The 27,010-nt window shown below is 42.4% G+C and overlaps 1 protein-coding gene across 7 annotated transcripts in view; it reads right to left on the bottom strand.

Moving 5' to 3' along the window:
• The window catches only part of gukh (NHS actin remodeling regulator GUK-holder), a 162,527-nt gene that overhangs the window by 91,523 nt on the left and 43,994 nt on the right, over positions 1-27,010 (bottom strand). For 2 of the 7 annotated variants that reach the window (XM_086982479.1, XM_086982480.1), the window contains exon 2: positions 5,231-5,376. The exons of the other annotated variants lie outside the window; for them this stretch is intronic. In XM_086982479.1, the coding sequence (XP_086838605.1) occupies positions 5,231-5,375 (145 nt within the window). In that variant the 5' untranslated portion in view covers position 5,376. The remainder of the gene's footprint in view (positions 1-5,230; positions 5,377-27,010) is intronic. 7 annotated transcript variants of the gene reach the window in all.

Genomic DNA, 27,010 nt, shown 5'->3' with positions numbered 1-27,010 from the left:
GCCCGCTTCTTAATCCAAGAGGTCTCACGTGTCAGCTTATCGTCTAGCGGCATCTCCATTAGATCCGTCTTCGTCATCACCCTATTTATTTATTATATTTCAGACACAACCGTCTTTCTTCCTTTTTTAAAAGCAGCTTATTGCTACGGACGTCTGGAAGGATCCGTGAACATCTCCTACTTCTGACGTCAGTCTCAACACTCGTGTGAACCTACATGCCCTCGACGATCATGTAACGCCCATTTATTTAGTTCTTCGCACATCACGTACAGCTGGTATAGCATCAACGCAAAGGGAGTCTAAAGATAATCGCTGCCGTCTGAGACTGTATGTATAATAATCCTTCTATTTTGATCATGGTGTTAGTGAAGAAAGATCCGATATGAACAGGCGTACCATGTTACGAATTGCTTACGAAGACCTCAGGTCTGCATCATGTGTCATGCAAGTTAGACAAGTGCTCTCTGAAGATCATAGAACTAAGACATTTTCGCTAGTTTACTTTCTTAAGAATGAAGGATCAGACCGAGTTCGATTTTTTTTTAGTTTGATTTTTGGCTCGTGTTTTCTCAACGCAAACATGAATCGCGGAAATGATCGTCGATTTGCTCACGATCCGAATTGTGTGTCTATTGTAGGTAGAGGCGAATTTTTCGTCAAAATTCATGTTCTGAGCGTGGAGTCCAATAAAGAAGACATCATATTACCACGCCTTCTTCCAAAAAGGCAAGGACGTTGCTAAAGGAGTTCATCGGTGTCCTGCGAATATTCCGCAATCGTGGATAGCTGAAGTTTCTGAAAAAAGAGTATGAGTTTTCCACGAAGGTAATGCATCGGCTCATACAAACCAATTAATAAAGCACTGGCTGTACGAGAATACAAAGTACGCTCTGGGATGAGCAGCTATGGTGCCGAGCAGCGCGAATTTAGACTAGTTAGATTACTAGATGTATGTGCGAGAGTACAACCATGATAGCGCCCACCTGTGTCTTTATCCCTAAAACGTTCGCAGAATTGCAAAGGGAAAAACTGAAACAGGTCTGTAAGCGGTTAAGGATCCGAGTTGAAGCTGTCACCGAGATGAACAATGGGTGTGTTGAATAAAGCAGACCGTCAAAAGTTCGAGCGTATGTAAAAAGTTTCGTCGAGAAAACTTAGAAACAAAGCATGAAAAGGTATATATGGTATTTTCTTAAAGGAATATCGCTTCAGTGTTACCTGAAGGTATTAAACGATCCTATTGAACTGCCAGTTGCATCTTGCCTTAAATTGCTCGAAGAGACCGATAGGTATAAAAATTGTGCCTATATTATTCTGTCCCCTGACAATAAATGGCTTCCTCCTTAACTTGGAGCTAGTGTGGCAAAGTATTGCTTAATAATGAACTCCTCTGTTGATGACGTATAAACTTGTAAAGTCAGCTTGAGTCAACTGGCATGCGCATGCAAAGCCGCTTCGTGAATTTTGAGTAGCCAAAAACGAACATCATACAAGCTTGGAAAGCTCTCAAAAGACACCCAAAATAGCATTACCCGATTATATGGTTGTTCACTACTTCTATTGGGATGACCTCTTCGGAGCGGCCATATCTGTCTGACCTAACTCGCCATTTCTTTCTACCTTTTTCTGTTTGTGGCTCAAATCCGGCGGATCTTTTCAACCTAGCCCCATTCTATTTTCCACATGTTTCTTTCTAAATCACACACTGAAGCCATTTAGCGCGCCATAGAAGCCGTCTGTTGCTAGTCGTGACACCCGTCCACTAACTAACCAGAACTAAATCTCTATAGTACGTTTCTACTAGGTACGAGTACGAATAGATTCAACAGCTTCCAGTAAACGCCAGGCAGCAGAGATCGACCCAGACACCGATGGCCAGCGTCTTTTCTTCCTCCTTCTCATTCCTTTCTAGCAGACCTTTTTTCCTTCGCCTAGTACTGCTCTTCTACTAGAAGTTCCCATACGGACGACGTTCGCAGTTACTTCTCGGGACGCAGCAACCTGAACAAAACCAGAGTAATAAGCAGACAGACAGACAGATGAATGGACGCGCGTAAGCGGTCACAAGCAGCCGAAGAGCGACAAGAGACCCTTAGTCGTTCTACAGTCCGGCGTAAACGAACATCTCGGCCAGGTCGCCGACTCGAGTAAGGCGCTCAGCATTACATCCTGTATACATCTCACACACAGATCGAGACGCTGCTGACCTAAACTTTCCCCCTACTTACACAGTGTCTCAATGAGATCACCATGATACAGCAGCAGCAGGAGGCGGTCGACATCAAGTCATGAGGCGGTCTTGGATTCCCGTCCCTTCACGACCGCTAGGTTCGTCACTGACAGAGTCACCAGCGATAGATGGGCAGGGTAGCAAGTCCGTTTTTGACAAGGGGCCCTGACAGTTATTCGGTTGCGCGTCGGCAAACGGTATCAGCATTAAAGCCCGCCGGAAAACCCACAAACAGCTACCGCTTTATGTGTAAGTGTGTTAGTTCTGATGATTGTGCGTATTCAATACACACATACACACGCAGAATACCGACTGGTATGCGCACATTGTTTAATGCCGTCTTGCATACAAACAAGTAGACGTAGGTTCGATTAGTGGATGCCACTTCTGTGTTGATCCGGCGTCTGCTGAAGGCTAGATCAAACTACACGACGACAGGAGATAGCCCGCAAACATACATAGTAGGATGTGCCTCTGCTTTCCGTCGTAGTCGACTGCTATTGTAAGAAGATGAGGAAAAAAAGCGACCTCTAGTGATTACAATACACGACTAATTATGATTTGGCGAAATGGCACAATAAACATTTTGGAGCGTTGTATAGACGGCATTGATATATAGTGCGCGTACTATCGAGTATTCGTCCATCATTTAAACAAAATAACATAAACGTACATACACAGACAATTGAGAGAAACATTCCGTGCTTCACACGTACAGTCCAGTTGAGTAGTATTATAATCATCTGTCAATGAGAATGAGTCATTGTTTCTTGTATTGTACCCCAAAACTGGGATTTTTGGCTTATTAAACAATTCTATTCTAATAATAACGGGCGAGCCAATATACTGTTCGCTTTCGGTTTGCTATAAGGAGATATAAGCAGCCTTGCTCGCATAAACTTATGTATATGTTGTAAGTTATTGGAAAACTGGATTGAATGGATAACATTTTTTTTTGCTACATGCATATATATATATTAGGGTTAGAAAAAAACGGGAAACGCCACCAAAAAGCTTTTGTAACCGCCGCAGAATATCCATTATTATATTCTCCATGGGTAGAAAACAGGCGTCAAGGTTCAAAAGCACGCGTTACGAGCGATTGTCTCAGTTATTGTTGTGGCATCATCGTTCGACAGCGACAAGGTTCGTAACGTCGAGGACAACAAAACACGAAAACCGTACAATATAAATACGAACAAACGAAATAGTAACAAAGTAGCGAGTCGTCGTCATCATCATTGCTGCGCGATACTCTGGCAAGAGAAAAGGACGAAACTATTACGGCGCCACACCGACACAAAGGGATAAGCTTCTCCTGTTAATTTGCATCTTGGGGCTTTTCAACATTTACCCCCCAATCAAAGCTTATATAGCGTTACAGGTGTGATACGGATTCTCATTTCGACATATTTAAGCCATTCTGTACACTTATGGTTGGTTTCATTGCTACATGTTTGACTTCAATGGCCATCTTGATGCCTGTTACCATCGTATTACACATCGCCACTGCTGCCAATTGTCTTCATGAGTGAACGAAGTATTACCGAGCCCTAACAAAGCTATATACATGGTAAAATCGTTAGTGTGCTGAGTTTCGTTTTTCTGTCACTAAATTTTCCGCTTCTTTTCGCAGTTACAGCAGAGGTTTTTCGTTCGTCTGTAATGGAGTGCTGTTGTCGTTGCGGCATCTCTTCTGTCAGATCTTCGTATTACTACTCTGCGTTCGTTCAGACCAAGGTGGTGAATGGTAGACAGTGTCCTTGTGAGCCCTTAGCTTTCTCAAGATAGAAAGATTGTTGGCCGGCAACAACAGCACTAGCAAAACGGCCGTCAAGTTGTTCCTTCCCTCTGTTGAACGTTTGACGCTTTTAGTTGCATGTCGCGCCGCAGGGGAGATTTCGAAAACAAATCTAGTCGAAACGACCTCGTTTTTACTCGACCCAGTCTCCTTTGTTGTGTTTCGCTGATATGGGCCTTTCACTGCTGTTCCAACGGTTCCTTCCTTTGCCTTCCTCTCGCCACGGTGGACAAACTATCCTGAAAGACACCAGCTCGCCGAGTTGGTATGTGCCCCCATGCGCTGGACTGCCATGATACTAGAACTTCGCAGTGGCTTGCCCAGAGCGTTTGCCAGTGGTCAGACAATAAAACGTCTACGAAAATGTCTTCTTCTGTTCAGCCGATCATTTGCTTCTGCTCACGGCTGAACTTCGAAGCGTATTAACATTAGGACATCAATAGCGACAACAATGAGGACAGCTACAGCAAAACGTAACTAACAAAATCGTGTAACAGTCGATGATAAACGTAACGACGGGAGCCGGATCTATTCGTCGAAAGCCCTCATAATTGCTGGGCTTTTTTTAGATGCAAGAACAGAATTTTCAACTTTATTAACTTTTTAGGTTAAATTTACTAAGCTACTTTTAATTATATGCTTGCTTTTTTTAGTTCGTTACAGATAAAATGTTACCCCCCAAGAAAGGGTTTCCTTTGAAGCTTATATTTTTATAGAACTGTTTTGAGTTTTACATCTGGTACCGCCATAAATGTTTAACGATGGTGCCGGCTTCAGATAGCTCGCTCCTAATCTGACACGAAGTGTGTTTACGCCTAATTTCGAACCTAGGCTAGTACGTGCCTATAGAAAAGCACGTTAGCACTGAATTATCACGGTTTCCTTTGAAAAGCTACCACGTGTCTTGTTCTGCCAAAATTGCCACCTATCCTACGCTCTCTTTCACTGTGAGAACCAGGCAGGACCTGCCATTTGAGACATTCAGGCTTAAGTCCGCGGAACGATTAAAATTAAGGACTCAGGGAAACGTGCAAAAAGAACGCTAACCAACAACTATTAAACAACTTTGTAATAGTAACACAATATTTGGTACAGATCCTAAAGGAGCGACAGCACACAAACAAAAGTAGAACAGAAGTGTCGTCAGTTACTGAGTTCGGGCTTCTGTTTCTGATTAAAGAAACCGTTTTTGCGCTTACCCAGCAAAAATGTATCTGCTTTATGATAAAAGCAAGCCAAAAATGTGATGCGCCAGTATTTCCCACGAACCCAACGGCAATCTCTGGAAACCGACCGCCGTATTACGTACTTATACGCCGTCTTAGTTAGCCTGAGCGTCAACATTCTAAAAACAAGCAAGAAAACGTCAAATTTAACTTTAAAAATTCGTTTTCCGTAGTTAGAGTGAAGGCGAACGAAGGATAGCTCGCTGGCCTTAACGAAGTCGGCGATACTTTTCAATTTCAAAGAAGTCTGTTATATTAATTCGTTGACAGACAGAAACAAGAATTGAAGTAGATCTATACACACGACTGGTAAAAAAAGATTATCAATCTGTATTTTAAAATACAAATAACTGCAAAAGAAATAGAGTTCCTTTCAGAATTTAATCAGTAGGACTCTGATGAGTGAAATGATGCAGTTTTCACAGTGGTAGTGTATTTTACAGCGATACGCCTATATATGAGTATGCCTAGTATATGTCCTAAATCGTCCAGCCTGTATATGTAGTGTGCATTATGGTGTGGCCACATAGGTTAAACAGCAAGAGGCTACCCACGAGATAGATGGCCAGACGATGTACCTTCTTTCATTCAAATTTTGCACCAACCCTTTGCGTCGTTGGGCTTGTTTCTGAGCAGCATGAACTGGATCTATGTCTGATCATCCATCGGCTGTTCAGATAGCCTACTTCACAGAAACGATCATAGCAAACTCTTCTACGAACATCTATACCTTTAGTTCCTTATAATGCTGTAAGCATGACACGGATATTGTGGCGATATTTTTTGTTTTTTTTTTTGCTCGAAACGTTTCCCTAGCGAGGGAAGATCACGCTTACATACTGTAGCGAGACCGGAGACGCAGCGTATCATTGGGGTTACTATTTTCGATCAGGGCAGTGCAAAAGTTTTCTAGCACTGCGTGATTAGAGTGTCAACTGAACAACTGGAAAGGCCCGATTGTGGCCTATATAGGTGGAAATCGATAGGTGGAATCAGCGACCGTTTAAAGAAACATGACTTACGGAGATGAAAGGTGCGTTGTCTACTATTTAATTGTTCTAAGAAACGCTTGTCTATGATGTTACTTTTAGGTGGCCGAGAATAACAATATAAGTTGTACAGAACGGTCGAATCCATGTACGATAGATATCCTAACTTGACATCAAGAACGTTTGTGCTCTAATAATTACGTACATCTTTCATCCTCTGTTATTTTACCCTATGGAATATGGCGCTCAGTGCTGCCGCATGCTTCAGCATCTTTCACAAAAGCAAAAAGATGGCTCCATGATATTATCAAAAAAACGAACCTATCATATTATTAGGTGCATGGAAGTCAAACGGATACGGTAATTGTTTTTCTAATGCATTTTTTTACTGTCGAAGCTCGAGTTTTGGTAACGGCGGACCAAACAATGCCAAGGTTCAGGGTCTACACTCATATGCAGGGCTGGTCCCAAACGCTGAATACCATGTGCACACAGATTTCTCGAATTGCGGTTCATTCAAGACTACGTATCGTAAATACCGTATAGAAAATACAAACTAGATTACGAAAACGTCCGCTTTCGATAAGGCGAATAGCAACAGAGGTACAGATGCTTACATACGGCAAGAGCAGCCGGTCATATAGTACAAATGATTCAAAGTGCTAGATTCCATGGATCCTATCGACGACTCACCTGAAGGCAGTTCTCGATATCCTTCAGTATAGAAAATCGATACTGTTGCATGTAATACTTATAACATGAAGGAAAGATGGAACCTGACCAACTGTCTCAATGGTTTCAATGGTATCCGCTCCTTGTTTTGTAGGCTCGTGTGTTATAGCATTCTTTTGCTCGTTGAACCGCATACGTCTTCGTCGTTAAGTAAATTATAAGGCGAATTATTCTAATACTTATTTCAAGAGCTTTTATAATATAGAGAACAATAAAGTTGTGTTTAAATTTTTTCGAGAACCGTCCAAAAGCACTCGGTACTCGGCGTAAAAGTGCTTAGAGCTCAGACTTTTTAGTCGATTATTTGCATCACCCGATGCACGCCATTTACCACGGTAGAAGGAAGAGGATAGTGCACGTTGTTCCTGTACGGAATTAAAGGCCCGCAGGCAGTCATGAATACTTTAGGCCGTGCGTGATAATGCTGGACTTACTGGCATTTTAACAGAGTTTCGTTGCATCAAAGATATGGCCTCGTCTATCAATAGCCATCCAGTATTATCCGTATAATACTGAGTTCGCGCAAACGATTTACACTTCGTTATTTACAGAAAATTAGAAAAAAAAATTTCGGTCTGAGCACCGCTCAGGATTGAAGGCATTAGCCAGGTCAGGTACTATATTTTTCACATTTGGTGCATCAAATGTTCCCTATTAATATTATTTAAGCCTATATTTCTTTAGATATTTCTCCATTTTGTTTTTTGTTCGTTACTATAGCCATGTCTAAGATTTTTGTTTCCAGCAATTGCAGCTGTTAGTATGTTTCAACTGTAGATAATAACGCTCAAAGCAGCTCCAAGTCCAGAAATGTACGGCAAAAAAAATTGCGCGCTTTTATTTATAATTACAAGACCAATTTGACGAGCGTGCTATACATAATTATAGCTCAGATTCCTCCCTCTTGTCTACTGCAAATCGTAGTCAATAGCATCGCCTTCATTATGATCACACCCCCTTTTGATAGCCGCATGCCAAAAAACAATCAAGCACAGCCCCAGACGGCTAACGGAAACCGCTTAAAAATAGAGTACATAGCGCACCCCACAACGCCCGTGACGAGCTGATCGAATTCACCATCAAAAGCACCGCTGGGTATATTTCAATCGAGAACTAGACCAGAGTTACTTCTGTCACCGCGGTAGACGCACTAGATCCGCAGCTTGATGAACACAGACCAAATCGATATGGGAACCTACGCGCAGAAAGCTGAACTACGGAGTGAAAATCGCTACCGCAATGACCTCAACCTAAAATTTGCAGCTAATCGGCTGGATGACTGAAGGCCTTGTTCTTTGTCTATTTAGATAGCTCACATTTCAGTTGGTTCTTAATACGTTCAAGTCGTTTACAATGCGCGCCAGGTATTACGCGAAATTCTATTCAAAATGACAAGAGTAGGAGTAAGCCACAGCGAAAATGGGTTAAAACAACAACGTATTTTCTTGCTAGTCTTAGGGGCATGTTGAAGTTCCGATCCGGACTTAGACATACAGACGATTCGTTTCGTAATAGCTAGGAGCTGGTCATCTATCTAATGGATGCTGGATGTAAAATTTTCAACATAGAAGCTGGAATGGAAAGCAGAAAAAATAGAAAAATTACCTCATGTAGCTTGCGATCTGAAGGAGTTAGCCTTTTTAAAGAGATGCGGATGTTCCCAGCATCTCTTACAATGATTTAGTGAATTTTTGTTACTTCAGTTATGTTCATTTCCGACATAATAATGCTCACACGATTTGCTGTTTAAGGGCAACGATTCGCTTGCAACCAGCTCTAGAAGAGGCATAACTGATACGTTTGATCAAAATAAATAAAGCTTACGTGGTCTAAAAACCAACGCACTACAGTCAAAGATCGTATTTTCGTCTATCAAAGAAATCAGTGAATACGTTGCCTCACACTGCCAATAATGTTCCACGCTTTGCGGACCCTCATCAGCCAACTGACAAATGCCGACAGAACAGCTGAGACATAAAAATAGAACTTTCTAAGTCAGTGCTCAGTAGAAGTAAGTAAGGCGTATTTTAGAGATATGTCTCACGCGAGGAAATTTGAAAAGCTTTCACGATGCAAAAAGAACTATTTGCCATGAGTAAGTAGGATACGGCTATGGGAAAGCACTTTGAACAAAGGTACATGTTCCAATCGATAGCTTTCTGCTATTGAAAAACGAAAGTCACAGAGATGAAAAAGCTTATAGAAAAGGAAAGTATAATATCTTTTACACTAGGCGGAAACCCAGTCTAAGATTTAGAATGTAATCGCCGTAAAGCCCTTTCGAGGGTCCGCCTTTGCGGTTAGCAGTTGGATTCTTAGGCAAAAAAACTAAAACAAAGCGATAAAGGCTAACACTGAACGTAAAATCTGAAGGAAAACAATCTATAATAGTATGATAAACCCGGATAATCTGAATCAAATTTAACCGCTCTAGCATTAGAGGCATCTGGCAGTAGTTCTTTACAGAGAGATATTTTTCAATCAACGAGCAAATATCGGGAAAAACTGAACTATTCCTTTCCCTAACTACACTATGTATATATAGTCTAGTTTCTTCAATTGTGTTTCTATATCAAAATACTAGGCCATTCTGAATAGCTGCACTCTATTCGTGAGCCACTGAACTCTGAAGAGATGGATTTCGTCTTATCTAGAGCTTCAAAATCAGTGAGGCTTTTCCAGGGACTCTTCCATACAGTCATACGGTAGAGAACAGTCAACAGTTACGCACAATACTCAATAACACTATAGTTTTTTATACCTTCTTTTTAAAAAGATCCGTCTGATTATCGTGCTGCATCACTCAAGAAAGCCAGCGCCACAAAGGCGAACAAGCGGCAGCTTGAAAAGATTATCAGCACAGTGATACGTGATGATAGCACTTTAGGCTCGCCGACAGATCGTGCCATACGGCGACGACACTTTACGCTTTTACGTTGCCGGATGCCCTCGCATAAGCGTTTCTCATTCCTTTCGTGTTACCCATTACATATAATCGTCGGAACGCGCTTTAGAACGCGCTGGTGCCCCCTAATAATGCCACTGCAGCAGTGGTGAGGCTCTTATGGCCGATAATATAATGATGATTCAAGTAAATACTTCTTTCCTCTTTGTTCCATTGTTATTACGGCTTATGCAACCGTTATTGCTATACAAACAAGGATGTCAGGCGTCCAATGAATCGATAAATAGAATCACCAAATAAAAACGTAAAAAAGCTATCCATTGCGCAACGCTAATGGATTCGTGGCGTATTGCTATATACATATGTAACAGATTTTGCTATATAATTAATGTCTTCACCATGTCCATAAATAAAAGTCACAATTTTCTTGTGTGACTAGATTGTTTCTACTATCTAAAATTAACCTACTAACCAGAAATTACAGTGCTCATTATCCTATAGGCCCGGCAAAATTATGTGAAGCCTGCTTTTTGGAGGGGGCAAAGTGACGACCACTCCTTATACACTAGGTTTAATTTCAAAGAGGTAAATTGAAAAGAGGAAAACCACGCTTCACCGTTCCGTGTCTCGTCACCATCGGCGTCAGCATAACATCGCTAGCGCCACCATGCTTCACTTAGCTGTCTCAACTACTTAACTCGTAGGAACTCTTGCGCATCCCTTACCCTCATTCCTGTCTGCCCCATCAGATCCGACTAGAATACCGACCGATTATCTGCGCACAGTTTATTAAGAACTTTTAAGAGGCTCTTAACAGCCATGCTGATCTAGCTTTCGATCAGGCCGTTTTCGTTCACTCGGTTCCCATTTAAGCTTAATGCTCTGCTCTGCAGCAGGCAAACCAGGACGAAGGAAGATCAGCCGCTTGCCCAGCTACTAAAAGAATTTAATAACACTCGAACGTCTACTGTTGTTACTACGATGAGGAGTACTGCAAATGCTATCGTTAGTACAACGAATATGTACGAGTGCCTAGCTCTATCTAACTATTATATATTTTATACAGTTACATCTGATATAGTTCTGCTTGTGTCTTTGTGAGTCAGGGCTGAAAGCTGTCAGAGGGCACTTGAAGGCACGAAGAACGATGTTTATATGCTTAATCACCAACATCGTAGATACCTGATAAGCCGATCAGTCCGCATACCTGTTGAAAAGAGGAGACCCTTTCGAACCCGTTCTCGCAGTGTATCACCCACCTCGGCGCAGTATTTCTTTGAAGGCAAAGCCTTCAACCCGCCCACGCCGCCCACCGAACCACCTACCAGTATACTTTATTCTCCATCAAGCCGTGAACCTCAATCAAAGCTAACGAACCTAACGGATACCGTATAGCAGAGCCGGGGCAGTCTAATCCATTGAGTCGCCAGCTCACCTATTGGTTCGGACTGCGCGAGGCTTCCTTAGAGTCCTTTCGCCTTTTCGTGCCCCTACGCCGCCTGGTGCTGCCGTTGCTGATTCGTGCTGCGAAGGGAAGAAGAACTGTTGAGACAGGAAACAGTGAAGTGTGCGCACAAAGAGAAACGCTTGAGAAAGAGACGGGTGCAAAGGAGTTGCAGTCTCTGAGGGGTTCGACGAACGAACGGACGGACGGAAGAATGGGCCATCGGCTAAACAAGTATACGAATATCATAGAGGTAGCACCGCTACTGCTGCTATCCCTCTTAAAGGAAGCAAGGGTGACGATGGCGGCGTCAGCGATGACAAGCGAATGCTGCCAAGAGACCAGACACCTTTGGTCCGTATACTGATCGTCGCAGTCGTTGTCCGGCGGTAACTGTGCTGGTTGTTCAGCACAGTGGCGACTGTATAGCACAGCTTTACAGGCACTGTTTTGTTCCTTGGCTTCCAATCGAATCCGACCCGCTTCGCTCACTCGGAAACATCACAAGCAGGTACAACAATACCACACAAACAAACACACGCACACTCAACTACAGCCACAAGCAGATGAAGACACGGCCAGATTCTATCACCAACCGTCTTTTGCAGCTTCCTGCTACGTTCTACGCCGCCCCACCTTGACGACTGACAAAAGGGTTACGCGGCGGCAACGAGTAAACCTCATTACGTCATCGGGACCGAACGGGCCCGCAGAAGCATGGGGAATGCTACCGTGCGCGCTTGAATGTTATCCCTAGCAAAAGCGACATCGAAAAGCATTGACGTCAGTGGTGGTGCACAGGGCTGACAAGGGTCACTGCACGAGTGCACGGCCAGCCGGCAACGGGCCGCCGATGCAGTTAATTAGGACGTGCACGTTGGAAACAAAAGCTTTATATTGGTAGCCGTATTAGAAACATAGATATTCGATAACAGGCACAACTTAGCCCTCTTATACCTTCTTTGTTTATTGGTGAGGCTATGAATGCAATAAGTTCTTTGGGCAATAATCTTTGATATTTAATGTAAATGTCCAGTCAGATGCGACGGTATATATATATATATATATACGTATGTCTGTCATTTTCAGTCACCTTGAGACGAATCATTTCGTTTACGAATACAATATATAACATTATTTTTAGGCGGCGTTTATCTTATGTATGTGCCATGTGACAAACGACCATCTGTTTATCAGGATAACTTAGCAGACTTCTCTCACACGGGAACTTAACAATCGTTACAAATGACGTCTTGCCATTGATCTCCTTTCTGTCGCTGTATGTGCTGCCCCCTTGCGGTTTATGTTACGTTCACCGGGTCGCGAGAGCATGCTGAGAACATACTAAACAAACCTTATGTAAACCGTGTAACTTCGTTCGTCATTACAGCGCGCGATCTGAATAAAGACATTTGAGTGATTTTTTTAGACTAACCTAATCGCGCACTAATAATTAGAGAGCGCCGCCAATTTTCAAATGTGAATTTTTTTCACTTAGCACTCACTGAAATACTTTCTGCGCAAGTTACATCGTTATGTGCGCTCAGCCTCAATTTGGGCTAGAAACCGAAATCGACTGGTAAACCAACGTATTTTTATCGTATTTTAAGATGTTGGGGCCAGACAATGTAAAGGAGGACGTCGACATAAAATCTAGTTATTATTATCATCGTCATAAGCAACATAGCATTCGACAGTGCGGCAGCAACATCGCCGCTTCTGTTCTGGAGCAGTACACGCATACCAGGGACTGCGTCCACGTTCTTGGTGTCTATTATTCAGCTACTTAAAGAAGAACAAGTATAAAGATAGCAAAAACAACGACAAATGGGACAACGACCTAAACGAGCAGGTGGAAAGGAACCAACAAACAGCAGAGCCGTGCAAAGCCTGTAGCATCTGCCCCTATTTTCCTGTCTGCCAGGATGTGTCCGTTGTAGGTAGCTGAGTATGGGTGTTTATACAGACTCTGACCCCGGCCATGACGGTAGTTTTTATTCGTTCGTCTTGTCGTCTCCGTTATTGCTATTGGGTCGCGTCTCCAGCCGCTTTTCCCTTCTCATCCGCATGCCCTCAATGCGGACTTGCGCATCACCAAACAACGGAGGCGAGAAAAAGACTAGAAATATAGCAGCGGACAGACAGGACAAGTCTGATTAGCATAATTATTCGACTGGTGTATCCACTGTGACCACCAGCGCCCCCACCATCATATCCACTAATGTCACCATGAATATGAACCACCGGCAGCATGAGAACGACGAGCACAACCAACAAGACGACCAAAACCGCCAATATCCCCGCGTTGGTTCTCAGCATTCTTACGTCCCAACTTCGGTGAGCCCTGGGCACTCAAACGTTTCTCGAGAGGCGCTTGTGCATTGCAACCTCTCCCTTCGGCCTCTCTGTCTGCACTTGAAAAGAAACCCCATCCCCTTTAACCCCCTGAGGACAGTGCAAGGGAGAAAGATGCATAGTAACTAAGATAGGTAGATAGGGAAAGCAAAGACGAGAAAGGGCTTTTGTAAAGCGCCAACGGCTGATAGAACGTTCGCGCATTCGCGGTGTATTATGAAGAAGCTGTCAGTTGGATCAGCGGCAATTAAAATGTAATTAGCATTATTAACGCATCGACACTCGTCGTAGCTAGAGAAGCAGGGGAAGCAAACGCGGCAGAACAAGTGCCGCTAGCTCCAAGTTAAAGTTACCGTTGCCGTCGAAGTGTGCCGCAGTAACAGCGGCTTTCGAAAGGAACCTTCCAGCCCGCTGTTGGGCGAGGCCACTTTCTGTCTTCGCCCATCGAACATAGTTCATGGTTTCTTTCTCGCCGAAGTACGACGTTATCAAAAGGAATAAAAAAAGTGTCTGGATGTGATTGGTGCATCCTCAATATGTCCGGTAGCTAAGACGTAACAATAGAATCTGCTTATTTCGTGTGATTCGCGTGCATATGTCTATACGGGCGTATCTGTGGCTGCTCTTTATCCAATTCTTATGTTATCATCCATACACTGTACGTATATCCTCTCTGTCACATGTGAGTACAAAAAAGGCCTGACACAGAACAGCATATGTAACACTGGTATGCACATGACTATTTGGCCCTTAGTAAATAATGCAGTGCTTTGCTCTGTGTTTCCCACGTCATCAGAAGAGAATTTCGGTGACCAGAGGCATAGAGTTTCACTCGTTCTAGACATCATTCTTGTCTCGCCTGCAAGTTTCGTGAAGTCGGACTGCATCCGGCTAAGTCACCTCTATGCTCACCCTTGTACCGCCCCAGATAAATGCCAGCACAACTTCTTCCCATAGACACAAAAACCAGGAAGTATTGATGAGTTCCAAAGTGAGTGAGGGTGATGCCTTATAGTTTCCATAAACTCCTGTTTCAACGCCTTTCCTTTATCTCTCAGACTAGCTCGCTTCTTCATGACCTAGTCAGCACTTTATAATGAATTCAAATCTTTGAACCGATTCCTTCAATTAGACTGACACTAGATTCACTTACTACGCGGCCTTTAATACATTTACTCCGAAGTGCTCCTAGTTCAAGGGCCTATCACGCTGCAATACTGGACAGCATTGTAGTGAACGCTTGCGTATATAATGTATAGGTCACGGTTGGGGGCGAAGATTACGGTGCCATGATGAACTGCGGAGTCAACCGTGGTGGCAAGAAAGTGAAAACTGGCGGCTACGACGTCAATGACTAAGGCCAAGGACAAACTAGGTAAAGGAGATGTCAGTGCCATCACATCGCAAAAGAGAATAGAAAAATAAAAAAATAAGATTTACTCAACCTTGCAAAACTGAAGCGGATGCGTTCACCCAGAAAGGATCTCGGTGATTGTGACGGTAGTAGCAGAGGTACTAGCGACGCCTTTGACCCTGTGTGTAATGTTGATGATCAGACGGTGCCCGTTCCGACGAGAGAGGGCCGGCAAGCAGGCAGGCAGGCAGGCGGCAAAGAGTCCTACGTCGTTGCTAGCCAAGAAAACGGCATAAGGACATTGAACGCAAGGAACGCTTTAAAGGCAGTCAGACCGACCTCATACTGTTTGCTATGACTTCATTTGAATCGGATAGCAGAGCTGCTTCTGTACATTTGTCAGATTCCGTGACAACATGTGAATGAGCGAACATAGGCGTGAGTTCTTTGGCTCATGGAGAAGGAACAGACGCTGAGAAACAGTTTCGATGGATTTTAGTGGGCAGGCGAAGAGGTACAAAATAAGTACGAAATGGTTAGAAAGATAAGAAGTTCGTTGTCGCTGATTAGTTCGACGTCAGACGCTGGCTCGGTGCTAAAACCAAAGTGATGTAATGCCGTAACCTAACTGAAAACGAATCGCTTTCATTCACGTTTCGTTCCACATTTGGTTGTTATCGCTGGATCACTCGCGCTTGTTGAGGAGAAAACATCCGACGCGCTCCATCTACCAGGGTAGGATTCTAGTAGGCAAATAGGATGCATGGTCATAGACATGACATGGAATAAGTGAGCCGACAAACAGGTATCTACATATAGTCCCGCTTTACGAAATCCCTTTCGAACTGTTTAGGTATCGGCGATAAGTCGTAACAGTCGTGCGTTTAACAGCGGCCAACCACCGTCAAACAATGTGAAAAACATTATTAACAAAAACAGATTTACTCTGCCAGATAAGAAGTCAGATCATGTATTCCACCAATATGCACGTACACACAAAAGGTTTCTTAGTCGCTCACTTGGGAGCCATATTAGACAGTTACAGACAGGGTGCACAGGAGGAGATTTTCACGTAGCGCTTATGCCTTCAAAGCGGAGCCGGTTGTATCGGAGAGATTAAACGAACTAAATATACCTACATGCACTTGACGTATATCTGCCAAAAAAACGTGTCTTCATGACTAATACGTACCGTAACTATTTATAAAATCAGACAACCACAAGCGAGACTTCGTGTCCTCTTAGCCAGACGCCATTTATAGACCGGAGGTACAGAACTCTGGCTAATACGAATTTACACAGCGTCGCATTGAGAGAAAGAATTTTTGTGCAAAGACAGATCCTTAATCAGCCCGTAAATTTTTCTAATTTCCGGAAAAAGGATGAGCAAAAAAGCTGTTAGTCTCGTTTCAGGAAAATTACAAAAAGTGGCTAACTCCAAAGCGAAGTGGCATAAAAAAACCAACAGCGCTTTTCCGTGATAACACGAAATGACCAATATAATGGTTTAAATTGAAGCAGAAACAGCTACTAATCCAATTCAAGATCAACACGAATACTGATTGCTTTTTATATTTGCAGACAGAACCTTGTGGCCAAATCCAAACGTTTTTATATCCTATTCTTGTAAAAACGTTTTTCAGTATATATCCTGCGCTAGAAAAGCATATTGTATGCATAGCGAAGTGTCTAGAACGTAACCAACTTGACTGTATATTGAGTTTTATGTTAAAAATAACAAAGACGAATCTATTTCGATTGGTAGGCTTTCATCTGTCCAAGGAGAACGGTCGTATCAAGGAGGCTATACGCTTGGAAGTAAAAGGTCCACCGAGCGATTGAGGCGATAGGTGAATTTTTACAGAAAGTTACTGTAAAATACTTTGATTTCTTTATATCAACATTTATTATAATAACGGCCAATTCCTCAGATTTGCCGTTGCTGATTATGCGGGTATGTACAGGGGCATATCGAAAAAGCCGTAACAATGAAATGTTTACTTGTTTTTTTGTTGGCTTCGTACATATGTATAGAGATATCACATATGCGTATTGAGAACGTGCTAAACATTAGCATCATTCCTTCTACTACCGACTGCATCCGTCCCATTGCTCCATGTATTGGGTCTTGTTCTGTCTGGTTAGCTTTGAAGCAAACACGATAGCTCGCTTATCCTATGTCTCTCTCTCGCTAGAAATGTGGGTCTTGTTTTGTTTATTTTCGTCTTTTCCCTGTCACTCAATTAATGCAACGACTCCTGTTCCTTTTTCATTCGCAAATTGTTCGGGACAGAATCGAGCGTCAGCCTCAGTGTAATTACGGCTATCAACCGCACCCTATAGCCTTTGACAGCAGTACCAATAGTAACTATGAGTGGAGGTAGTATTACTGTGCAGCTACGGCATAAAAGAGTTGAAGGATACAGATGAAGTGATCTGAAGCCGTGTCGCTAGCCGCCGGTTCATGCAACTCTTTGTGGCACCAGCAGAGCGCATACCCCCGATAAAATTTTATTACAGCCTATGGCTATGTTGGCCGAACGACACCTCAGCAAATTTTTTCCTGTATTAATACTTAGAGGGGCTTTAGAGCGTTCGTGGATGTGCTATTAGCGCAGCACGGAATGCCCCGTTTTTGGCTGCATAGATCGGTGAGAAAGTGTGACGAATAATTTCTTCAATAATTTCCGATTATACCGTTCAGTTAGGCTGTAACATTAAATTAGGCGGCCTGCGTCCATTTTAGAGATCAGCCCAATGTCATCGCCAATCCGCTCTTGCGTCTCTTGTAGAAATAAAGACGCTTTGTAACAACACTTTTATTTCGGATTTCCGTCTTCCTTCACTCTGTTTCTGACACACAATTTCAGTTTGGGCGAACTAAATGTATATCGTGAGTAGAAATGATCAGGAGGCTTCCCTGCTACTTAGACTTGTCTCTCTAGGAGCCATCCCAATAAAACAAAAGCTTGATGTTTTATTTAGTCACTATTTATAGACATAACTCGCTTCAGTATACGAGACGGGATTTACAAACCTTTTTAATAAATAGGATTTTACATGATCTTAGCTATCCGACAAAATATGTATAGATGCAATTAGAGCTGATATAAAGTAAAACAAATTTCCGTCCACCACAATTATCGTCGTTTAAATTTAGGTAGAATTGTCTCAGAGTTCGATTACAGGGCGCCTTCACATTTCCCTTCCGACTTCAACTTAAATTTGATTATTTTTGTCGATTTGCCCTTGACTGTCACTGATGTGCCCATATAGATTTTTTTGACCTGCCCAATTTGCGGGTTGAATAATAAGTACAACGCTCAATTTTTTACACGTGCCATTGCATTGCTCACAGTTACTGGCCACGAATTATGTATTACTTACTAACGTGGCTTTCTCTGCCACATTAGTAACTACAGTTTCTTTATGACCGAATAGCAGCTGCTGATTGTCACCGAAAAACACACCGAAAACAGCAACGAGGAAGGTTCGGCAGACACTGGGAAGTGAGTGAAGCAGACGGTACGCAGTGGGATGAGAATGCGGGGCTCTAGTAGACGAAGCGTATAGCAGAAACTTGTGAGCAATAGCGGTCTACTTAATAAAATGAATGTACTACCATAGCTAACAGCCCAAAGCGGCGATATTAGTGGAGCCGGATCTAAAATGAAAATCGCTTTTGTTGCGCGCGATCGTACTGGTTTAGCGACTTGACTGGGGTAGCCATCTGCCGTTGTTCTTCGGTAGCGCTCTGGTCCCCAGGCCCCCGTTGTTGTCGGCGCCGGTTCTACCCAGTCCGTTCACAAATGTCAATAAAGAGCGCACGCGAGAAACAAAAACAGGACGAGAGAGAAAACAAGCGATAGCAAATAATATATTTTCTTCGTTTCGAACATCACCCTGTAGATAGGGTTTACAGGGGGCGATGGAGTAAGAGGCATAAAGACCTTTTTTGTTTTTCCGATACATCGAAAACAATGAAAGAATGCACTGGCAATAGAAAGTAGTGATTTCGAAACATAAAGCGAATTTATTTCCCCGAACTTCACTTGTAGTTTATGTGAAACACACATCGGTTCTAGCCCTCCATATTTGCCTCCCTGTGCATACCTTACGTAAATGTATCCACATTGATCTGTGCATATTTGCACAGTAAGGTTTATGTGTAAAATATCGAACAAGGTTAAGGAGAACGAGACAAATAAAGCAAATTGGCCAAAAGCAATGACAAGTAAAGGCTGGCTTAAGCAACATGAGGACAAAACATCGCTACGATTCAAATTTAGTCGCGGCATCCCGGGTTCCCCTAAATACATCGAGTGCGAAACGATCTTGTCTTTTTTTATTTAGCAGCAGCATCGTCAGTTTAACGTTTCAGACAAACCACTTCAAAATGCACCCGAAGACTCCCGCCATAAAAATTGTCAAAAAGTACTAAACGGCCGAGACTAAGATAAGAGACAAGTAAAAAAGTTCTCTCACATTCAGTTCATTGGTAAAGCAGTAAGCTTTTTCTTTTTAGCATACACTCGTATAGGTCACTATCTCGCACTTTACTGACGTCTATTTGGTTGGATCGTAAAGTTCGTTTCGCATAGCATAACTATACTTTAGCCGGGATCTCTATTCGCCTTTACTCTAAGCTTTGCACTCTCTATATATTCTGTCCGGTAAAAGCCTTTTTCCCAAAGTATAGTCGAGCCGGGGCTGAGGCGCCAACTAAGGCCATACGAGTTTTTAGTTGTTTCAGCTAACATAGTCACTGCACATTGGCTTACTCTGAACCTAGCTAGCCGCGACGTGCGGAACATCTGCGCATGATGAGTGAGGTACAGGAAGCGCGGCGGCGATGGATATGTAAGTAAGCGGGAGAACGAGCCAGCATCATTGCTTCGGTTCTCAGTCGGACCCTCTGCTGACAGACTCACCTCCCTCTAGACTTTGGCCTTCCCACTTACGAACTACCCCATGACGAGATCTCGAAAACTTGCGCCTCTATTCTTTCCTTCTGTTCAATGTAATGATGTCACCAGACTAGGTAAAATACAATGAGCGATGCATTTTTGCAACTAGTACTGTGACGGGTACGCGGGCTGTGTATGCTCCGCGGTACGGCCTCTACGCTTGGCTGGTTCTCGATAGCGTCAGAGCACACGCGCGCTTCTTCGACAAGACTTCTCTCACGCGCTTCTCTCTTGTTCTATCACGCGCACGTCTTCTCATTGCAAATCATTTAATATTTAAACATTTTAGTGAAAAAATTATATTTGATTGATGAGCCATTGAGGACATTTTTAAGTCGCTGACTTTCGAACGATAAGAAAATCCTAGTGCATCCAAACTATGGCAGTAAAAATAAGTCACGCATATTTTCAATCAACCGCATTAGTATTAATTAAGCTGTATTAAGTCAATTTACCACCTTTTCTCATCATATTTCGTTACCATTACCTATATATATATCCCTAAAATAATAAGGTTAACATGTGATTTCGCATTGGTGTCGTTGAATAAATAACTGCATTTTACGGATCTTGCCTTCCAGCATCTGGCGTTTTACTTTTTGATGCTTGTCGAAAATGCGCCAAGAAAGAGAACTTGGTCAAAGATACAATTAGGTCTCTGTTGCTGGCTTCACTGGTGTACGCTTTTTTCAGTAAGAGCTCATTTTTTAAAAACAACGACCTAACCGAGGTTTGAGTGGCGGTAGCGACGACGCTGTTGATTGAAGCTCAACGGTATTTCCGTGTCATAATGGATAGACAGAGCTGGATGGCTGAACAGGGTCTCCTCCTTCAGTGTATTCTTCGCTTACTGCCACTTTCGTTTCTCGTCTCTCCTTGTCCCCCTACATCTCGTCGTATTTCGCTGATTGAGAAAATTGAGAAAAATGTTTTTCTTGTCGTAACAGATCAGAGTTCACCAGCGAATCCGACAACAACAGTAGCGAGCTATACAGCAAAACACGGAACAGGCCTGGACGACGCAGCTGCTTCCGAAAGCATCAACTTCTCCAAACTATAGACTTTTATAGGAATTATGGTGACTAGACAGTCACAGGGTTCAGCTGGTGACGGCATGATGAGTAATGAGCGATACCATTTGTCGGGCCATTTGCCCTGAAAGTGACACGAGAGCCAAGGTAAGTACGCGACTCTGATCTAACCGTAATAACACCTATAGCACTATTGGAAAAAGTGCATATTGAGGCCACGTTTAACGTGCACAGAACGGCTGGTAGTAATGGAAGCAAAAAGAACTGTAGTTACGTTGGGTTTCCAGAAGCCGAATTAAGTTCGCGTCAAAAGCTCCTGTTTTACCAGCTTCAATGACCTTCATATGATTTTTATGTCAAAGTCTTAATCTCTGCATTTAACTTAGCACCTAGAAATTTTAAGTTGCTATTTTACTGACCTATTCTGGGTTTTTGCTAACCTATTTCGCCATTTATCCGCACGCCTTAAGTGAGGCTAATGATGTTGATCTCTGAGGCAGTTCGAAGACGATCAATAGAAATCTGGTTGCATACGATCGTATACTAATACGTCTTAGTCGATCTACCCTTTGAGCATAATTGTCTGTCGATTTTCCAATGCAGCATACAGATGGCGATGTTCGTGGCACCATGATGACCGATATAACAGAAAAAGTAGCATGACTATTGGATATTCATTTTCCCCGGACTAATTATAATTGCTTACCAAAGCAATTCGTCCCGACTAGTAGTAGAAATCGATGCACGAATCCACTGGATCAGACAGAACAGTTAGAGAAAGTTCTTGGCAAGTTATCTAAAGTATCGAGTCGTCTATTTCACTATGCGGCTCCCAGTTTTTGCACTAAATGACTGTTTAACGAGTGAACGAATCTACTACTTTCTTTTAAGTTCATTTCTATTGATATTTATCCATCATTACTAGAAAATTAGCGTTCAGTGAATCAAACCAACTTCCACGTAATGGCTGCCATAATCAACTATTCCAGAGCAATCAAAAGCAAAAAAATTGACAGATTTTCGTCGCCCATTTCGGTTTAATACAATCGTCTCTCACAATATTTAAAACGGGGGCGTTAGAGGGGCAATGTCGAGCGTGTCACAATCGGTCACGTTTCTATTAGGTTTCACGTTGCCCTCACAACTTGCTTCAACCACGTTTCATTCCGTCCGATTGAATCAGGATGGAAAATCGAATACGTCATCAAACAATTGGTGCCACAGATGTTATCAGTCCACTTAGTTATCTTCTAAGACTCGATCATGTGTCAGAAGTAAGAGGAAGTACACTTCCAATGTGTATTTGGAAGTTTAAAGGAGACGGTATGAGTTTTTCCACGAACTCCGTCCGAAATAGCGTACACATATCTTTGGTTTAATATACACAAAAATCTGATCCTAACCTTGTTCCTCGATCGTTAATAATAAAAAGTGTATATAATAGCGCAGTAAGGCATAGAGCACACGGCCAGCCCTGCCTAGGAGCAAATAAACTTCGGCGCAGGCGACTCTCATAACTTCTTATATATATCCCCGACCACTACATGTACATATATATGTGTATATATATATATATATATCCTGCCGGTCAGGTTAGCGTGGTACAAAACTGTGTAAGGAAGTTGCTGCGCCAATGCAAATAAAGGGTATAAACCTTTATATAACGTTCGTTACGGCGGGCCGCCTTACTCACCTCACTATATCAGCCTATTATGAGGTATAAACGCGTACACAGAGCCTGTAGTGGACGTCAGTCTACGTTTCTTTTCGTTAAGATAGAGAAAATAAAGGAACCCAGTGTAAGTGAACTTCGCCATAGACAAAATAATAAGGTAAAACAAGATAGTCTCTGCCTTATTTCGATCCAGTCGTTTACCCTGGAGGACGCAACTCTTCCGCAGTGAAGATATAATTCTTATCTTTTACTCAGTTTAGGAATAGAAGAGCGGCAAAACCTTAGGCTCAAATTCTTAAGTTTCCTCGACCTTGCTCAATCTTCGCTTGTTAACAATAGATACAAGCTTGACTGTATACATGACATCTAACCGTGATCTATATTAGCCACTAACAAATTCAATAAAATTTAATTTCCTGGGCATAGCACTTTGCAATAACAATTCCTGGTATAATTTAGATTATCGTGACTGCAAGTCGCCTTCATCTGCAGCAATGCTCACATGCAAGAAATAAATATCTTCCTAAGAAATAGGCTTCCGTAGGATGGAAAGTGTGAGCGGAAACACGCCCAGTGTGGTCGAGCGAGGGCTCGGCCAAAGTGAAATTTGCCAAATTCAATTAGAGCCTGTGACCCAGAATTGGTAACCATTATCACTGTGCACCAATACAATATTGGCCCATATCCGTGATGAGGGTATGAAGGAAAGCGTAGTCAACCAAAAATCGGCCAAAAATGACCGGACCATCGGCACCGGCATAGCTAACAATATAGGAACTTCGTTTCCATAGTCGGTTTGCGTTTTGCCCCTTTGATTCACACAATCTCCTGCTCTGCTATTTACTCCGTGCAATACTGCTCTGCCAGCTGAACCTCGTTTCCTCACCAAAATGCTTACATTAATCCACGTAGATGTACTGCTGCTATCTACTAAATTAGGAAGGGTGGACGGGTCTCCGCAGCGGCCGTAAACTCCGGCTCATAAGTCCAAAGCCACTGCTAAAGGGCCATGCCTGGAGGGTATAGGCCCGACATCTCCTTTGACCCTTCCAGCACGTTCCCTTTCCAAATTGGAGAACCAAACGGTACCTTGCCCAAATGGCTACGAGGCTTGTGTGTACATGTCAGTGTGTACCCATACCTTCAGAGGGGAATTTTATATTAACAATAATTAACTGTCGCCCACAGGAGCAAGTCACAAAGAGCCAATTGTTCTACGATGCAGGTTCCAGCAAACGTTATCGACTGTAAAAATCAGCCTGGAGAATTCTTATGCAGGGTCCATAGATCATATGCCAAACACTAGAGTCAAAATAACTTTATGATGTTCTAAGAATGTTTTATTTGCTCCAGGCACGCCTACTGAAATAACCGCAATAACAGTAAGTGTTAGCTCATCAAAATAAATACAGCATAGCTTGTGCCACTCTCAATCTACCGATTATCTTCTTGCTATCTCTTACGTGTTCGAAGTTATTCAAAGACCTAAAGCGCATGTGTCAGTCCCAGAAAGACTTGATTCTCCTTTCTGTCAATAGCAGGAAATGATTTTATCTTTAAAATGAAAGTTAGATCGATTGACACGCTAAAACTAAATACAATAACAATGTCATCTGCGTGATAAGTCGCAACACGTATACGGCCGATTTGAGGAAATTCTAAGTTCTTAAAGAAAATGTTGTATTTTTAAAATGAAAATTCGCATTCATCTGTAGAGGATGTGCTCAACAAAACATGTATATGTATATATATATATATATTGGAGACACAAACTAAGGAACAATCACGAGTGGTTTAAAGTAGTCTTCATTTCTTACGAAATGCCGCACAGAACTATAATGTGACAGCATTACGTAGACAGAACTCCACTTTCTTCACGGAGGTGGTCGACGTCTTAACGCTGATTCGTCTGCGGCGAACGGTTTCTGTCCCGATGAACAGTTACATCTATAAACAGAGCTCTCTTGTGCAATACGCTTAGAAATTTGGCGAAATCAGCAGTCAAAAAACTGAACGTGCTAGAGCAATATGAGGGCTTGAAACCGCAAAGGGAGTCCATAACTTCCCTAACCGAAAAATCTGATACGGCGAAGCAAACCGATGTTTCGTAATCCCGCTAGGAAGAGTCATTTAAGCCCCACTGATAGTTCGTTGAATAGTTATCACCAATGTATGTGGGGCTTGCCTGAGATCAGATGTTGATGCCTATTTGCGAAGTGTCGACCTTTCCGGTCTCATCGATAATGAATCTGAAATTCGCTTTGAGCCTTCACGATAAGAAAAGATTCATTCTGCAGTGCCGGCGTAAAGCTGTTTAAGGGAAATGAAAATATCATTTACTAGTAACCGGCGCCATGATTATTTTATTACATTTGGGTTATTGTTGTATCTATGGAAAACAACTCCTCAAATTTCGTGATGCTGCCCGATAGCTGCCTGTCTGTTCCGGTAAAAAGAACAACAAACAAATAATCGAAATATCACTTAGATGTACTTTGGATTATCGGCAATTTTGCAGAAGACCCATACATATATGTAATAATATATTGTATACATTATGTATATATAATGTTTTTAGGTGGCAGATTAAGGGAAAACATCCTTCGAAGGCCGATAAACACCTACCTGTAAAAAGATCCAAGATACGGTAATTGATTTAAAAAGCAACATCATCAACTACATAATATTTAGATAGGTCATTCATGTTATAATCATGATAGCGCTTAAGCTGGAAGATTGCAGAGCGCATAGATATGTTACAACTCAATAGTAAGTGATGGCTTCCATCACGTAGTGGTGTATTATGAGCTAAGCTGTTTTCGCTTCAATTTAAACTATCCGCGGTCGGATTTAACTTGAGAACTTATTATGCACGTATATATACCTATATGCAGCATCACATGGTTAGCCGACATGTAGATCGTCTGCTACGCTATATGCCAACACTGAAGACACAGTAGAAAATCATGGCGCGCGTGATGCGGGCATTGACTCGGCTCAACAGATCACTGACCTGCTGCTTAATGGATAGGTGCACTATAAGGCTCTATTGCTAATCTAGAACAATTTTCTATAGCTTTAAACATGAGTTTTTCAGCATGCCCAGATAGAAGCTCGTCGCAGTGATCCATCCAATACGCGTAGAGGCGTCTGCGGAGCGCGAGTAACAAAAAGGAAAAGCAGGCTCTTTAAGCGCACGGGCTTGCCACTATGCGATGTTTAACAGCTCGAATCATGACCACTTCTACCTATTTGTCTCCCAGTTGTCTGCTAGCGCGTCAAATTCAAATCTATAAAATAGTCTTCTAAATTTACAAACATCAAGTCGTGTTTCTTTAAGCACGAGACTTTTCGCGCAGGTTACTGGGTAGGCTAGGTTTATTTGAGAAATCGATCTTTCCGTCTAATGAGATTATCGGACCCATATACGCAAAAAGCTTGAGGTGCGTCGTATACGAAGAGGTTACTAATATGTATATTTTTATATGTGAACTTGCGGAGGCCAGATACAATGGGTGAGCGGTCAACTGAGAAATTAGAGTTGAGAACCGATCTGCCTCCTGTCTGATACAGGACTGAGATTACAGAGGAGAAAATCATTACTCGCAGCAGCTTTGGCCGGCTTTCGTTGTGGCGAGCCTTTTGGCTTGCAGTAAAGCGGTACCGGTAGCATCGTTTCTGCCTCCGATTCAGGTCCCACACAGTAGTAGTGGCTATGGTGGCGGTAATTATACAAGCTATGCGTAATCGAAAAACTTTATAATCTATTTGATAAGGTTCAGCAATGAGCGTTTCGATATACGTAGTATACATAAGATGTTGATCAACAGTTGACATAACGACGGATGATGTCGTACCGTCTGAGCCGCTGTTTTCGACAATGCACAAGTGCAATGAACCTCTAACTTATGATCATAACTTTAATACTTAGAAAGAAAGGTACGAATTGTTGTACAGGCGAGGCATCGCAGTCACTGCGATGCCTCGGTACGAGCTGACGTTAATAGCACGAAGCATCAAGCTCGAAATAAATTAGAAGACGGTGAGGCCTAATACTAAAAAAAGCTGCAACTGGATAATCGTGTGCTTCTCGCTTGTTTTTTGCCAGGTTTAGTTTTTCGTTTTCAAATTCGGAACATTTGTTCCGAGTACACATTTTGGACACGAAATCTATTTAACAATTACTAGAGATCACCGAAAAACTTTCAAAATAAATCCCAAATAAGGCTGCATCTTATTTTGGATAATCTCATTATAATACTGAACATCATTAAATATTTAAAAATATATCTGTATATATA

This window comes from Varroa destructor, unplaced genomic scaffold (assembly GCF_002443255.2).
Source record: "Varroa destructor unplaced genomic scaffold, Vdes_3.0 BEIS01000003.1, whole genome shotgun sequence".
In the NCBI taxonomy this organism is placed as follows: Eukaryota; Metazoa; Arthropoda; class Arachnida; order Mesostigmata; family Varroidae; genus Varroa; species Varroa destructor.
This window is presented reverse-complemented; position numbering and strand designations above follow the sequence as displayed.